This window comes from Fulmarus glacialis, unplaced genomic scaffold (assembly GCF_000690835.1).
Source record: "Fulmarus glacialis isolate BGI_N327 unplaced genomic scaffold, ASM69083v1 scaffold24189, whole genome shotgun sequence".
NCBI lineage: Eukaryota > Metazoa > Chordata > Aves > Procellariiformes > Procellariidae > Fulmarus > Fulmarus glacialis.
In genome coordinates this window covers 9912-27852 of record NW_009235544.1, presented here as the reverse complement: position 1 = coordinate 27852, position 17941 = coordinate 9912, and the positions used below count along the sequence as shown (strand labels likewise).

Below are 17941 nucleotides of genomic sequence, written 5' to 3'. Positions count from 1 at the left end.
GGGGAAATCTGCTGGGCTGCAGCAGGCCTGTAACAGTACCTGCAAGCTGCAGCAGATGGTGCCAGTCAGCATCAACTCGCTGCACCACCATAACCTGCCGATTAATCCCATTTAGCCATCATTTCTCATCACATCCAACACCCACCCGTGGCAGCCTTCAGCACAGTCCGTTTCTGTAGGAGACAAAGCAGCACATCATCCCCTCCAGCTCTTACCTGGTCAGAACCCCAGATTAGCCTGTATTATGATTTTCATTTCTACTTGCTGTAATTCGTTGGTCCCTGCAGCAGTCACTTCAATTCAGTTCTAACAAGCACCTTCCAGTTTTATGCTCCGCTCTAAAAAAGTGCTTGGGAAGGTTTTAAGACTCTTTGCTGGGCAAGACAGCAGAGATATGTTTCCAACATATTTTAGAATGGAAGAATTCCAGCAGAGTTGTCCTGCTATTGGCTACTCTTCTCCCCCTTCTAAAACGGATCACAATACCAGCAACAAATCTTCACCTGCACCATCTCCCTGCATCTCATGCTGGAAATCAAAACTAAGTGCTCACTAGCAAAGAAAATTAAATCAATGGGCCACTAGCTCAGAAAGAACAGACTTACAGAGGGAACATGAGGAATAGGGCTCAGTTATTAAATAATCTGTTTATTGTACGGCTTTCACAAAGAAAAAAAGACAAAGCACCCAAGTAGAAAGAATAAAAATGTATTTTCCTTCAGGTTTTAGACTGACACAGCAAGTACAAATCCTTTAGTGTGAGCACTTTACGGCAATTTGGAAATTTAACAAACCCCAAGTGAACGAGCACACGGTACAAGACTGAATCCTGACAGCTGCTTCTGCAGGTCTTCAACTCACAAGCTGGCTCTAGCCTTGGCTATCGCGGTAAAAAAACCTCCTCCTCCAGTCAGGGGTGGCAGAGGGAAGGGAAGGACGGGAAGGAACTCTCGGAGTGGAAGCGTGCAGACCCCTTCTAGGAAAAGTTCTTTCATCAGCCAGTCTCAAGTACACAGGACCGGGTGAGCTTTCAAGAAATTGTTTGCCCTGCCAATGTATCTTCACAGTATGTAGACAGTAGGTATTTTGGAACCCAGTCCTGCCCGCAGTCCTTCTGTAACAGATATGGAAGTGACACGCAACTGGAAAGCTCCAGATGAAAGGAAAAAAAAAAAAGGCGAATCAGCAGTTTAAAACTCTTTTGGTATGTTACCTTCCTTTAATTTTAGATTATATGCATAGAGAACCTGATCTACCCCTAAAAGAACATGCAGCATGATCTGCATTAATAAGCCCAATCAGGCACTGGACTGGAGAAACTCTTTTCGAGTGGATTAAATGACACCAAGGTTTATGAATGAACGATCCCTACGAACCAGGATTTCCAAACACACATACGAAAGTGACACGTAACAGTGGTCTTGGCAGCTTTGGCAACGTAATCGTCTCAGATAGCATCCGCGTGGCCTCCAGCACGCTCCTGCAGCAACGTCTATCCTCTGAGAGCCACCACGAATCCAAAGGCCTGTTTGGTCCAGGGTAAGGAAGTGCCTCTGAAGTCTCAACGCTGCCAAATCTTGCTTTATGAATCTGTAACAGGATGGGCAAGTCTAGAAGAAGCCATCGTAAAACTATCAAATGCCACAGTGATTTAACTTTTAATTAAAATTGACCCATTTACTCATTATACCCAACCCCCTCTGAGAAGTCTATATAGAAACCCCACAGAACATTTGTACTTGGGGTAACTCTAGAAACAGCTTCTAATCCAGCATCTACGTGGAAAAGTCAGTTCTCTTCCACTTCTGCTAGCTCTCCTTATGCTAATGGCCCAGAAAATAAAAGGCAGTCCCATCCTGGGAAGTTATTTCTGAAGGCCAGCACCTGAAGCAAGTTAAAGGAAAAGAAATCTTTACTCTGGGCCTTCAAGTGTTGATTTTGAAAGTCAAGGGCTATAGCATGGCTGCAATACCCTTTTCTTGGGAAAAGTGAATGGTCAAAAATTAAGAGCCAGAGCAGATTGCATCAGTGAAAGCCATCTCTCACAGATACAGCAACCACCTCAAGCAAGGCAAAAAAGTGCCGGTAAGGGATAAAAACTAAAAAACTTACAGCTCACTATAAGAGTTGCCTGCAACAAGGCTACCTCTCTGCAGCCAAAGGGTGCATCCATCTGCATGCTGAAGATTGTGCGTGCACTGAGTCAGTTCCAGCTTTTGCTTATTTTGCTTGTCACCTTTTAGTCGCAGGCATTAAAGTAGAAAAGGTCACAGAGTTCAGAAACTATTCTGACTATCTGGGCACAGGGAAGGAAAACAGTAAAGGGACAGGGCACTTTGGATGAAGAAATAAAGGATACTAAAACCTAGGTTTAAATAGCTCTTTTCAAAAGATATAAGCAGCTAGGACAAAAAAAGAAGTTATGCGAGCAGAAAGCAAAGAATACAGTAGACATCTAGACAACAATGGAGGATTTGGAGGTCTTTGCTCTACAAAGCAACACCACCTTGGTGCCATCTGTTACTTCTCACCCCATTGCTAGCTACTGGACGAACAGCGGGAAATTGACTCCTGAGTCAGTGAGATAAGGAGGCATTCGGATCTTCACATCCCCCTCATGAAGAAAGGAGAGTTGAAATTTAGCTAAGGGAGCATATCTGAGCACAGGTGAGCTCACATCTGTAGGACACTGTGATTAAGAGTGAGGAAACTCAGAAAAAAACTTCATATTCTCATCAATTAGTCTTTGGCGAAGCCCAATCAAGGCAAAACACAGATGATACCCACTGGCTGAGGAGAGTCCCCATTGAGTCACACAAGCAAACTCAGCAGAACAGGTTAGATTTCTAAATTCTTGGAATTTCTAAAAATCTTGGAAGCCTTGAAGGAAGAACTTCACACTGAAAATGAACACGGAAAAAAACGGATCTGGGAAGGGGCAGCTGGCTGCATGTATGCTATGCTGTAAACCAGAGTGTAGTGCTGTGGCATTGGGTTGAAGCCTCTATGAGTTAAGCCAGGGGTGCCTGAGACACTCTGCTGCTGTAGCTCGTTTCTCTGGGATCAGCTCCAACATAGGTAATAAGAAGTCTGTGAATGCAGCTGCCTCATCTTGGGACCACTCGTACTTTTCCACCAAGACTTCAAAAAGGCCCCAGGGCTTCAGTTTGGTGATGTGCTTCAGATCACCTGAAAACCAAGACAAACAGGTTAAGTGCAAGACATGGGAACAGAGCAGCCTGATAATAGGCTGAACAGCTAAACAAGACGGACTGAATTCAGAAACTGTTCTGAATAGTTGGGCATAGGGAGTATAAAATGGTAGGGCATGCTGAAGGAAGAAATAAATTATGCTAAAATCCCTTTTCTATCTGATTTTGAAGACTGTTCTAGAAATGTAATTCCTTGAAGGCTTCTTTCTTCCTATTTCTGATCCAATCAGCAATTATTGTTTAACTTCATAAAATCACCAATTATGCCAGTTGACATGAGAGATAAACACTGTGCCATTGACCTTGAAATACATGCAATACATGCAGCACTGTGAGGAAGCAATACACTACTAACAAAAAAGGGTTCGTTTTATTAAAAAAAAGTATTAAACTAGGTCAAAAACAACTTCTTGAGACTCAATACATTTCTGGGGTACTTAGGGCTTTATGATAATGGTACAATAATGTGTCCTGAGCAACATGGCAAGGCACTATTTAGATGACTGGCACGCTAGAAATGGAACAAAGTTATCTAGAGAAGACTTCAAAGGTGAGTCAACACCTCTAGTTGATAAAGACCAGCTAAATCAAGTCTGAAGAAATGTCTACAGTACTGTTTTTCTACCTGCTGCATTTGATCTACACCAGGATGTCAAGTACTAGGATGTAGGATACTTTTAGCAGTTAGACAAGAATGCCTTATGTTTATCTGCAGTTTTACTGAAAAAGCCTTTCATAAAACAAAGGAAAGACTTAAAAAGGCATCTTTGCTAGCATCTATTGTTAATTGGTATTTCCAACAAGGCACATCTGGGGCAGGGGATGAGGGGATAAATGACATTTGCTTTGTTTCCTTTTACCTTTTTTGGTGAAAAACTCCTTGGAATATTTTCCTGCCAAAATGAGCTTGCGAGGTATTTTCCCCAGAAGTTCTATGATCAATGCAATGTGATCTGCATTTTTTCAAAAGACAAGACAATGACACACAACCACACAAGACATCTCTATGCCCCAGCTTCCTTCTCTGGGATATAAGGACAAAGACATTCTCTCCCTTAAAAATTACTTTGAGAACCACCTGAAATCAGATTACACTAAGCAATGACAAAGTCAAGGGGCAAGGGGAAAAAAAGGTAAGGGCAATTTCAGGGATGATCAGTTTGAGAAGCAATATAGAGAATCCAGCGGTAAGAGGAACGGGAAACACCAGAACAAGAACATGGACTTTACTGCACGGTGTTTTACTGTAGGAGCTCGAGCACAGTTGGTGCTGATTTGGGGAAAACAATCTTTTTACAAGGAGCCTTTGCATTGCTAAGTCATAAGAGAAGGCTCATTCTGAAGAAGCAACCATTGTATTCCATGTCCCATTTTAAAAATACTTAGACAAACACACCTTCATCCCGTGAGTAATCTTCCCCAGAATGAGGCTCAAACAGATAGTCTCCTGTTGCTAACTCAAAAGCCTAAACAAACAGAAATGAGCACATTAAATCACTTTAATACACTTCACACACAGTTAGATCTGCTGCAGGTTGACTCTGCATATCTCTGTGGGCCAGAAGCAAAGCGGTGGGAAGAATAACCTGCAAAACTCTAGTACACCATTACCATCTTAAGATGTGCAATTACTTTGCAACATTTGAACGACTGCATTAAAAAACATCATAGGCATATCAGATGCATTCTGGATCACAGCATAATGCAGTATGCTTGTGGGAAATTGTACAAAGTTAAGGCATTTCACACGCTTAGCCTCTCTTCCGCCTCAACAGCATTTTGCAAAATGATGTCATGTCCAAACTAGTTTTTTTTTTTAAACAAAGATTATCCCTCCTCCCCAAATTTCAGATATTAAAGAGACATTTTTCAAACAATTAATCTCTGCACATTTGTCTGTAGATACGAAAACATGTTTTAAATGAGAAAAACATTTGCATTCATTTCAACTCACCACTCCTAAATTCCATGACACGTTTACCCTTTATGTGTTCACTTTTACTCAAAACAGTACCTCTGACCTTCTGTATTCTTAGTTTTCTTCATGGACTGCTGTTGTCAAACTACTGAATTAGGCACTCAGAGTAACCACTGTGTAATTTTGGCCACATGTTCTGCAGAGACAACACGACCCTATCGCATTCTCTGTTACCACATTCATCAAAATCACAGCTTGTTCTCCAAGACAGTGAAAGTGGTATCACTCATTATTTTCCAAGCTTAAAATATAAAAAACAAGCTTTGATTTGTAGAAAACACAGAACGGAGACACCAAAGAGGCACATGCAGTAACTGACTAGACTGATTTTTTTTTTTTTTTTTTTAATCGCCATATTCTACATTTGCCAGCTATTACAGGAACAGCTTCAGCCTCGTCTCAGCATTACTCAGATTATAAAATGATTCCAAACATGCACAGGATGCATATGATTAAAATATGAAATTACACTGAAGACATCTGTGAAATAGTGCCGGATACAGCAGAAAAGCTCTTTATATAAAAAAATTTTGTCTTCAGAATTGCATAGTCTCGTTTTTCCACAAAGCATGATGACAAAGTACAATCACATTTGAAATCTGACAGCGCTGTACAACAAAACTAACTTTCAAAAGGAAAGCCACACGTGGCAAAAAAAAATAAAAGAAACAACTTTGGTATGGAAACACAGTATTCAGCAAGTCTGGAAGTTGGGTGAACACCTGTGAGGGTTCTTTGCCAGGCTTGGCTAGTGACTCAGCAGTCCAGAGTGCACAGCACACACGGGTTTCCCCGAATGCTCCACAGAAACAGTTTAAAATCCCCCGGATGACACCACTCACCATACACGCCGTGCTCCAGATGTCAGCAGGGGTGTTATACCCCGATCCTATCAACACCTCCAAGGATCGGTACTGTCTTGTCTGGATGTCTTCAGTGAAGTGCTTGTGCTAAATAGAAGAAATGTTTTACTAAACAGTTAGAGACTGTTTAAAAGAGGAGAATCAACAACCTGGAAGGCCAGAGCAGATCAAAGCTCATTCCCATTACATTTCATCTGAATTTTACATCCTCATTAAATATTTCCTTGTATTCCTACAAGTACTGTTTAAATGCTCTACATGAGACACTCCTCCTTAAGTAAAACAGTCCCGCCATTTAGAGGACAGCAAGCCACAAAAATAGAATAAGGGAAGACTGTTTCAGAAGCTGCACCCTCTCCTACCCGATCACGACAGACAGGCCATGATTCAGCTACCTTAAAGCAAATAAGCAACACCAATGTAAGAGCCCACCTTGCCAGACACTGCAAGCCTGATGTGCAGTTCTTAGCTTGAGACTCATCTCTCCCGTAAGATCTGAAGTATTTTGCCATTTAAGAAGCCAAGTAAAATAGACATTTCTTCTATTTGAAATGTCAAACATTTAAAAGCAGCACAGCACAACCATCAAAGAATAAAACTATTTATGAGTCTCTTTCATGTGCTCATGAATCCACTGAAATGGTTTGACGAGCTAATAAACTATAGAACTAGCACATCAGAGCAATTGTTTGCAACTTTCTCATTCTCCAGGAGAGCTACAGACTCCTTCAGAAGTTTCACATATGCAGATTTCTACACATTATGTGACACTGTTCACAGGCCTATTAGAAGTTAGCTAATGACTAAAGAGGCACCCAGAACACAGGCTGAAATCCTATGTTACAGGACCATTTCTTTGTGTCCCTGCTTCCCCCCCCCTCTTTTTTCCCCAACATAGTTTCAAACTGTCACCACTTTCACAAGCAGGTCTGAGACAGAATTTATTTTACAGATTCTTTTCCATCTTGGCATACTGTGAACGAATTAGCAGGTTTAAACAGTCAACATGAAAAGATTGTAAACTTACCACCCAGCAGGCATTTCCTAGGTCAGCTATCTTCACTTTGAGCTTATCTGCATTCTTGGGCTCAAGAGGATTAAGAAGGAAATTCCCAGCAGTTGATTTTCCTAGAGGCAACATGTACAACAGCTGATTAAAGCTACATGGACAGTGTCACCATCTGTCATCAGAACTTCTCCCTCCCCGAAGCCTAGGTATAAAAATCAGCATCAGTCTGTACTATGAACAACAGAGCTACCACCATTAAGACCCGACCAGTGTTACAAAGCAGAAGGACAAGTAAGCATATGCAATGGCGACTGTTTCCCAGCACTCTTTGCACAGCCTTAAAAAGTCTGTCTATATCTAGCCAGGCTTTTTAAATAAGGGCATTGCCAGAAACAAAACAAGCCTCTCAACCCTTAAGTCTTCCTAAATCTTTGAAAAAGGAGACTCCACATATTATAGCATCTTTTTGACATACCCATCACTCACTGCTGCAACACAGACAGTTACAAGAGCTAAAGTATATATTGGGAAAACTTCAGTGACACAGTGAAGAGCAAAAATATTAAGTCACTAAATTATATCCAGCTATAGCTCTAAAGCAATTTGGGAGAGAGCCCTGAGAAGCAAAATACACCTAGTAATCTAGCAGGGGCATCCAACTAAATGCAGTTCAAGTTTCAACATCTTTAAATTTCATTTGCTACTTTTCATCCATGTAACTCCCCAGTACTACTCTGTCAAGAAAATGCTACAGAAATTTTTTTAAAGAGAAGTACAAATGTTAGTTTCTCCCTCCTTCTCCAAGCAGATATACTTCACCTGACCTTGACTCAAAGATGCAAAAAAGGACACTTTTATCAATTGGTTCAAGTTTTTAACACACACACACACCTGGAATGCGTTTAAACTATTGTGTGCCTTATGTTCTCCTAAACTTTACAGTTTCTTATGTTCTCCTAAGACTTAGTTTTTTTCCCCAGAAACAAATCATATTTAAACAAAAGCATTAAAGAGGTTTTTTCCCTGCACTGTATAAGCTTTTTTTCAGTCAGGCTGCATTTCCAGTTCTGGGAAAACATTTACTCATCTCAAGTAACTGAGAGGAATTACCGGTGTTCCATGTTAAGAACAAAACTATCAGAACACACTGAACAGTACTTATCCCGTAATTTAACAGCCAGTGACAATTTGTAGACTTACATTTCTAACTATTAATAAAAATCACATAAGCAACACCTGATACAAAAGGAATCTTCCTATACTGAAAAACAAATGTACTTTTTAAAAGTGCGAATACTTATGCTTTCAATAGTCAAAACTAAGGTACAACTACAATTGGAAGCTACAAACAGCAAATGTCTGAGGGTAGGACTGTCAGGTTAATTACTCCTGGCAGGAAAAGTCTCAATCAGGTGGTTCTGATCACTTCTACCTACAAAATGGAGGCTTCTATCAATATATACTCTGATGAAGTGTTGTAACACAACCCTCTCACATCAAGGAAAAAGGAGCCCCTTCTCACAGGGTTCCTCTTATACCTTTGTTGTCTGACGGGCTATTATTCTCATTCTCGTCCTCTGAAGGTATCTCTGTCCGGATGCTTTCTTGCAAATGGTTAATCTCCTGCTCATTGAATGATCGCTCTTCGTTGGATGTGGGCTGACACACCATGGAATCTTCTGAAACTAAGGGCACGAACGAGTCCGACATTGCTTCTTGAGGCCTGTTCTCCGAGTCACCGTTACGCTGACTGTAATTACAACTATGGAAGTTCTCCTTCTGTGTGTGAGGGTGATCGCCACAGTTATTGGCATTATGCAGGTCATCCTCAAGTCGCACAGACCCTTGATTGCCGGAGTCTGGGAAGTCCGTCATTTGTATCACTCCATTGCAATTTATTTCTGTTACACATTTTTCCACGCTGCTTTCCATTAGAATAGATTGCTCTTGTACAACAACTTCAGCTGGAAGAGTGGAAAAGGAGAAGATAGCACAGTATGTTGAAACAAGTAATAGCTGAAGCTTGTTCAGGGAGCCCTCAGAAGTAGGTAGTTCTCAAAATGTAACTGAACACAATCATTCATTAATTCAATTTGTAACAGGAAACATCCTAACTTCTTTAGATGCAATGCAAACAGGTTAAATAACAATGGCCACCTCTATTAAAGGTGCTCACTCTACTCATGCCAGCATGAGTGAAAGGACAACACTGTGCTACTTTAGCAATACTTTAGGTCCGTACCTGTCTTTTTGCTGACGTTCTCCTCTGGTGGACTAACTTTTATGAGCATTTCCAGAGGGCTCTGAGCTTCTTCCTCCTCTTCAGGCTGTGTCTGCCCTGGGCTTGCTTCCTTCTCCATTTCCTCTATCTCTTGCATACGCTTCTCTAACAACTCAGCCTGCCGTTTCTGCTTCTTTTTCAACTTCTTTTTTTTATTCTTTGACATTTTGTCAGCCTACATAGAAGCATGCAGAGAAATTGGACTTAGCACTTCATATTTCAATAAAGCTGAAACGCATCAAGTTTTAATTTATTTTAGAGCTGAGGAAGCAGTCTGGGATGAAAACTCTCGAGACAGTTGTTCTCCCAAATAAAAAGCAGGTATTAAGGTTTTTGGAGCAGTTGTCTATGGCTCTCATCAGTACACTTCTGTCCTGACCTGCAAAACCTACAGTATTCTCCAAATGAGAGATGTCAGACTCCACAGACAAACAGTCACCTTCACAACAGACCTTGAGACCACCAAAAAGACTTCTCGTTCTGGTGATATATGAGCTAACACTACTTACATCTCCAAGACAGCATTAAACCTGATGCCTATGCCTATGACAAACACAAATCACACTTTTCCTTCTGATATGGTAAGGCTGCTTTCCCTTAATGCTGACTGCATTATGCAACAATGCAATAGATACTGTAAGTAGATGGATACTTATGCATGAAAGCTATTACACTTACTGGTTTTGGCTGTGGTGCAGTGCTCACTGAAAGGGAAAGGAAGATCAGTAAATTAGTATGTTTATAGTCAAAAACTGCAACTGCATTCTTATCTTAAGGTAAGCTTTTTCCTATGTGGTTTGGTAACAACATTTTAAAGATATCAGCAAATGTTATTTTGAAGGCTCATTTCTCTACAAAAGTACAGCAAGAATAAAAAAAAAAAGAGAAAAACATTAAATGAGTAAATGCATAATTAAAATTCCAGATAGTAGACTTGCTTGACTGATATCAAAGACCTAAACTTCCTGTCATGCAGCTTCATTTACTGCATGTATTATGCATCTTACTGAAAAGAAAATGCAAACCAAAACATTAAAATACCAAAGTTAAGGGAGCTTCCTTGAGCTAAGCTATGCTATGATGGACTCAGCTAAACATTGGTATTGTAAGATTATGACTGACAGAGCCTTCCAATACACACTGCAGTAGTTCTTGAAAACTACACACTGGTACAAATGGATATTCTGAGGAGGAACACAAGGAACTAGGAACAAGGGAACAAGACAAAATTTGCTCTCACATCTTTAGGGATGTTAGCGTGTCAAGGAAGCTGTTTCTGTCACAAGTTTTTAAGACTTCTGCAAACTGACAACAGGTAAATCATCTTGTTGAGACCTTCATGAAATGCATTTCTAGCATCATGCAATGAAAGGAAATAAACTTTTGAAGAAAATGTGAGAAGTATCTCACCACATTTTCACCTCAGCACTATTCTGAGTGCATTAGCATTTATGCAGGGTGTGCTATACAAGACTGACAGCCCTACCACTTTAGCAGTGCCAGATTAGCTGTTAAAAGCAGGTGCCAGCATGCATGTATCCTCCAACCATTTTTCTTATACAAACCACTGCCTTCCTGATCATCTTTGAGTGTGCAACTTATGACTAACTTCACAATTTACAGTTGGCTTTTCAGAGGTTACTTGCATTACTGTTCCACTTTACTCAATTAGGAAGTTTTCCCTAGTGAGATCAGTTATGACTTGGGGGTGTGGGGGGGAAATAGCACCAATTCTCAGGAAAAAAAAGCACCTGCAGAGCCAGATGGTGGGGGAGCCCCAGATCTCTGCCACTCTGTCGCTTCTGCAGCCAGCCTGCGGATATACTGGTCATTAACGCACAGAAGAATGTTCTCAGGTTTAATATCTGTATGAATGATTCGACATTTTGTGTGCAAGTAATCCAGACCCTGAAGAACCTGCAGACAGGAGAGAAGGAAATCAACCATTAGAAAAAGCAAAGAATGAGCAAATTGAGAATGAAGTGAAAATGCAAAATTGCCTAGGATGACCAATGAACTTGAAGGACTTCTGTGTTTGAGAATACTCCAGATTAGAGCTACTGTGATCAGTGGTTACTATTCAGTTCCAGAAAATATAAATTTGCATACAGATTTTAGCTATGAATTCAGAATGCTGTCTCTTTACCCTCATAACTTAACTTACGACAGTTGAAAATCTAATCTTAATACCCTACAATAAAATCATGCTTCCCTCCTCCCCTCCACCTCACATGTAGAAAGATGTTTTTTCTTCTTAGGCAGCCATCCAGTAGGAAGAACAGGTTTCTCTTGCTCTTCCCATCATTAAGCACTGTACGTACTGTGACAGAGTTTCAATAAAAGAAATACTTGCACTTGTGAGGAATAACCAGGGTAAGAAAAGGTTAAAAGCAAAGCCGGCCTCCCATCATGGTTTAAGTGTCAGAAAACAATTATCTGTAGCAGAAGGCTTTTGCAGTAGAGAAAGGAAATATTAACCCAAGAATGATTTTGTTGCATGAGAGATACACCACTGATTTTTAACTTTTGTTTTCTTGGCTCTGAGAAACATTAGTGGAAGAATTCTCACTGGGTCAAGGGGAACAGTGCCGAAAGAACTGGAACTTACCTGTTTGATGATCTTTTTGACGCAAGGGAGTGGAAGCCCCTGATAATTTGACTTGATGATCCACTTCAGGAGATGATGCCCTAGAACTTCAAACACCATACAGATATCTGGAACTCAGTCAAGGAAACAGATGGGACATCCTGACCCAAGGAGCCCTGAATTCCCAGGACTGATGATCAAAAGAAATCCATACCAGTTAAGTGTTTTATATTAAAGAACCCTCATCCTTCTGACACAGCTTAGAGAAGCTGCCTTCCTTAACAGCACCATCCTATCCTACACATCGATGTTGTATCTAAAACCTAAAATACAACGGGATGGAGTTGGTTAGGACAATGGTCCTAATGCAGCAGTAGCAATCTCCTGCTTTGGGTGGAAGCCAGTTACACAAGCATGCGTGTATTAGTATTTCCTGCTAGTATTGGGACAGCTTCAAGCCAACAATGTACGTTTTGGAACGGCCTAGGCTCTTGCCCCAGGCAAGACTCACTGCCAGATCTCTCTGTACCAGCATTACCTGAAAAGATAATAAAATTTCCATTTCATAAGTCATCTTCAGAACAATTAAGTTACTTTCTCTGCCCTCCCTTGCCTCTTTACCAGCAAAACAAACTTTTGACAAGCCTGGACTTCAACAATATTTACATTATCTGCTTTTTGTCTATAAGATCTCAACAGCTACAATCACTCCAGTGACATATTCAGTATTGTGCCTCTACTTTAAAAGCCAAAATTCTAGGAGTTTATTAGGCTGCTTTTCTTCTACACTGGCAGAAAGCATGCATGTGTTTCACAAGAGTGAAAGAAATACAAGATCAAGTCAACATTTACTCGGTGCTAGGTACCGGAAAAAAGTTAATAGAGGAAATACACTATGGGGCTACTGTTTTCTAAAAGTGTTAAAACGTTTATAACCTACAGCTCGATTCTCTCAAGCAGCCTCGTAATTCTCTCTGAAATAAAATTCAAGGTTCCACAAAGCAGAAACATGCACGCAAGTCCAATTTTCAAATTTTAAGGGTGCATTATTAGGACTTGCCAGAAATCACTGCCTATTAGAAGGCTGTTCACAGAACTACAGGGGATTTTCAAAGCAATACACTTTAAACATCCTAACAATGTTGATAAAGTCCAAGGTAAGATGCTTCCGTAACTAGAAAAAACACATTATCAAGTTATAGACTGCATGTGTTTGCTATTTTTCATTACCGATCTTAACATTTTGTACTGCTTTACTTAAATAAGGGGTTATTACCAGGCTGCTTGCAAAATTGAGGGGTTGAGATAGATGGGCTCTCTTACCACAAAGGTACCTCAGACACTAAGCCATTCATTCCTGATTCACAAATAAGATGCAGCCACCCCATCTCTCATGTTAAAAGCATGACTAAGCAGTGCCGTCTCCATGACTTAATGCACATTATGTCAGGCTGAATGATCATTCTGGATCTCAGCTTAGCAGGCAGTTTTGAGGCAGATGATTCTACAGCAGGTTTCCTTGGACAGTGAAAGGGATGCTTAGGCGTCGCTCACCAGCCCTGACATGACAACTACCCAGCAAACTCCCATCTTTATGCAATTCTTTGCCTTTATTCCACAAAAGGATACGAGAACCATTAACTCCTGAAATCTTGAAGTCATCTAATAACTGAACAACTCTCTCTTTACTTGGATCGTTTGGATCACTGTTGCGGACCTGCAGAGAAAGAGAGGATTAATTTTGTGTTCCTTGAGGTAATGACTAGGCGAGAATATATTTTGAAGTCAGATCTACTGTACTACCGTTAGGCTCCTATCCAAATTCTTTGTAGCTAGATGATCCAGAAATATCAAGCATGTGACTAAAGTGAACACCCCAAAAGCACTCACCGATTTTAGCAACTTGATTTCATCCAATGCTGTTTCTGTGTAGTGCTCTGCACTCTTCACCACCTTCATTGCCACAAATCTCCTCCCTCTACACACACAGTAAGTAAATTGGACACTGTTAATGCTCATGCAAAGAACTTATTCTCCAGGAGCATCCTAATTCTTTTGCATATAAGAGAGCTACTTATTTAAGGCATCATGGTAAAAAATAAGGTTTAAACATTCATGGAGATTGTGTTTGAGTCTCTTTTTATACAACAACCATGTTAGTAATTTCTCATAAAATGAAATAATAGGTCAGAGACTGCTGAACACAAAAGTACTCTTTCCGCACATATGGTTTGTCCTGTTAATTCCCTCCCACACCCTTGCATGCACAATATCAAAAGAAACTTTTGTGTCAGAATGTGGACAGCTACGTTTTGTCTGCATGCACAATATCAAAAGAAACTTTTGTCAGAATGTGGACAGCTACGTTTTGTGGTTTTATCTAAAAGTAAAAAGATGCTTTCTGATCATGTTTGTGCAATGCTGTACATTCCCACCAGCAACACTAGCTAGAACAGAAGGACTTACTGGATATCCCAAGCTAGCCACACAGTGGAGAAGTGGCCCCATCCAAGCTTCCGAATCACATGGTATCGTCCATTAAAGAGATCTCCTATTTTCACAAGGTGATAACCACCTAGAAAAACAGTGGGAAGTTTATATATCAAGAGATCATGCAAGTGATGAAGGGCAGGTATGTGGAACAAGCATCACAACTTGAGGCAGACTTATTTGATGTGTTTAAATTTTTAATCATATAAACAAATGCAAATGTTTCTCTAATTGGATCTTTCTAGAACAAATATACAGTATGTTAGAGCAAGAGCTGTGAACAGCCCTCTAGTTGATTGAGAAGTGTCTTTTTAATATAATTGAACTAGAATGACCTGACTTTTCCTCCTTTTCAGTGTAGGTCATCACTGCAGCATCACAAAAGATTATTTTCTCAGTGAAAGCATCTGAAGTCTGCTAGGCTGTGGAAAACACAGCTTGTGATGTTCAGTTACAGAATCTGACAGCTAAACATCAGCATTGCTTTTGCATCCTCTATCACCATAACGTGAAAAAGTACTGCACCCAAGATCCCAACAGAGTTTTCTTTGCAACTGCTTTCCTGACTGAAAGGCATTTTGCCATTTAACATCACCACTGAAAATAGGAAAGTCTCGTCCCTGTACCCCTGGTATCTCTCAGTTGTCCCTATCCAGGAAGACTCCATCATGGAAACAAGGACATGAAAGGCCAGAGAAAGACACAAAGGAAGCAAGGGAACTGGCAGAAAACAGAATGAAGAGAAGAATCTGTAATTGTTAAGGCATAGATCTTTGCCAGAACTTGGAATTACACCCTAGATTCCAGGCGCTTACTATTCAATTGTGATCAGCAAATATCACTCATGAAATGCATGCTTTGCCAGGAAGATTCATCTCTCTTGATTGACTGGTTCACAAAAAAGACATAGAATTGCTATCCATTACTTCATTAGCTCAAGCAGAAGACCCTTCTCTTCACTTGAAGATTTCCGTTACAACAACAACAGCTGCACCGATCGCTAATTCACACAATGACTTTCTTCTTCCCACTTGGTTTACAACCAACAAAATCCCACAAATACTTGGGTAGCATGCTAAAAGTAATGTAAATGCTTTCAAATCAAGCACTGAAGTGTAAGAAACATTGCAATTCAAGCTCCCTGTGCTATTTCTACTTTGCATTTTTTATACACATATATGGCATTGATTCTCCCTCTGCCTTATTCAATATATAAAATAAAAAGTATTGCAGAAGTAGTCTTACAAAGCGCTTGGAGGTGGGGGCACACTCTCAAGCTTCAACTAATTGATCAGTTGAATTTGTATGATCAGTGTTCTGTCTTTTTTAAAGTATTGGCTAAGTTAAAAAAAGCCTGACACTTTTGACACTGAACTATATACCGTGATACTTCCACTTGCTCTGTATTTAGTGTCTACTCAGAGAAACAGTAGAAGACTGTATTTGCAGACAAAGGTATCTGAAGCACAGATACTAATATGATCTTCACAAGAAAACTGTGAAGAATCTGAAACTGATTTGAAGATTTGAAAGTGTCCTTTTTCTAATGAAAGTCAAAAAGAAATTGAATACCTACTTGCTTTTACCAATTTTTAAAGCCCTCTGGCACAGAGGAAAAGCTAACAGCTTTAAACACATGCATTAAAAACAGCTCTCCAACTCAAATCTTGACTGGTAACACAGGGAATCTCGGAGAATAGTTTCTCCATTTCAGGTTAGCTTGAAAAATGTTATTATCGTCACGCAGTTTCAAAAAACACTTAAAATAAGAGGGAGTCCATTTTCATTCTCTATAGTAGATGGGAAATCGAGGGAATTTCTTGATTACACTGAAAATCCTGCATCTTAAACAAACAAGTTCTCACCTTTACAGTAATCATTTGGATCCTCTTGTTCATCGTCATCTGATCCCAGGATTTCTTCCTCTTGCTCTGGAAGATCATTCTCTGAATGAGCAGCAGGGCCCCGATGCTGAGTGTCGGGTCTGAAAGAGAACACACTGCATGTCTCACACACGTTACTCTTCAGTTCAGTAGCTTTCATTTCACATGAGGGATTGCTGATAATGGAGGAGATGCAATATTCAGCCTTCAGAATTCACATTTAAATGCTTTTACTCCTAAGCTAGTATCAAGGTAGATAGAAACAATTTTTCATATACTAGTGAGAAATACAACTTAATGCCCTAGATTTGCTTTTATAGTGGAACAAAGAAAAAGCCAGACGAGATAGTGAGTTAAAAGCTTGTGATCCTACCAAAATGTTAGTCTCTTTGAACCCCTTCTCAGCCTTTCACTCAGTGAGGACTTTTCTAAAGCAAATTTGTATTTTAAGATGTCACCTCATATAAAACCTGAAGATTTAAATGTTGATGAACGTTATTTTAAAGACTAACATTAATTAATTCTTACTCCTTTGGAAAAAAAATTAAACCAGTGTTTTAGAACTTGTGCCCTTTGTCCTTTTCACCTTCGAGATCAAATGAGCATTTAACAATCCTTCTGCTTCTAACACTTTAGAACTCTAAAATCCCTAATATTGCCCTTGATTGCTCCTGTTCCCATGTGGTAGGCTGTGTTTCTAGTTTGTCTCTTCACTGAAGGTCTAAAGTTTGTTACAGTTGTTTGAACTACAGAGAGTGGGAGTATGCAGAGCAGATGTTCTGTAAACCCTTCTGAGAGCTTGTGATTGCAGAGGGATTGAAATCAGGCACCAAGGTGGTACTTTTTGTTTTTTCACTCCTACATTCATAAATAAAAACATTAATTTTTTGTGTTCAACTCTTCACCAAATGTGCTACTCTAAGTTCCTGCTTGTGAAGATCATGTTGGCAAAGGCCACCTCATTGCTCTCACACATTTAAGCTGTGTTCGAGTTCCGCAAGCTAAAACACATTGCCATCTCCCCTGTGCCCCAACTCCTCCTCCATGGCAGCACACTGCTTACAGCCAAACAGCTCATGAAATGGTAATATTAAAACAGGTAAATTATTTACTTTTACAAAACATTACAGGGAATGGTTAAATGTCCACAAAGTTTAATCTTCATATCCTTTTGTATAAAGCAAGCATTTATAATGAAAACAATGCCTATAGCCCATTTGCATTGGCAAGATCTAATAGCAAAGTACTGCAGGCTATCAACATTAAGCTTTCTTTTCTTAGAAGTATGAGATATTAAAAAACAGCCGGAGTTGTCCAAAGAGGTGGGCCACAAATTTCTTTACAGCAATGATGTACAAGCACGAGATAACATTCTTGACAATGAGCTTCCCTGTCAGTGTGACTTAGCCAAAGTTTCTTGTACTGAAAATATTGTCCCAGTGAAGCAGCAGATATAACCACCTATTTCAAACACCCTATTTCAAATTCAACTCATTTTGCTCAAAGAAGGAGTAATTGCCGAGACAACCACTGGTTATGCCAGTGGATATGCTAATGCATGTGGGCTTTTGGATGCAGTTTTTATAGGTTATAACTGAGTTGGAGTCCTGTGCATCATATCATGGCCATACTAACTGA

The 17941-nt window shown here is 40.0% G+C and overlaps 2 protein-coding genes across 2 annotated transcripts in view; one reads left to right on the top strand and one right to left on the bottom strand.

Moving 5' to 3' along the window:
• LOC104082823 (tetraspan membrane protein of hair cell stereocilia homolog) overlaps positions 1-2344 on the top strand; it is a 4543-nt gene extending 2199 nt beyond the window's left edge. The window contains exon 3 of the mRNA XM_009586077.1: positions 2244-2344. Within this exon, the coding sequence (XP_009584372.1) occupies positions 2244-2344 (101 nt within the window). The remainder of the gene's footprint in view (positions 1-2243) is intronic.
• Positions 2345-2757: 413 nt separating this feature from the next.
• Positions 2758-16404, bottom strand: SRPK1 (SRSF protein kinase 1; the record flags this gene model as incomplete). Its single annotated transcript, XM_009586076.1, has 14 exons — positions 2758-3189; positions 4073-4165; positions 4609-4678; positions 6033-6140; positions 7081-7181; positions 8601-9026; positions 9305-9518; positions 10022-10047; positions 11095-11260; positions 11952-12058; positions 13560-13647; positions 13821-13908; positions 14397-14505; positions 16286-16404. Coding segments are annotated over 14 exons (1900 nt in total), but the record flags the coding sequence as incomplete, so codon positions are not given.
• Positions 16405-17941: the final 1537 nt, after the last annotated feature.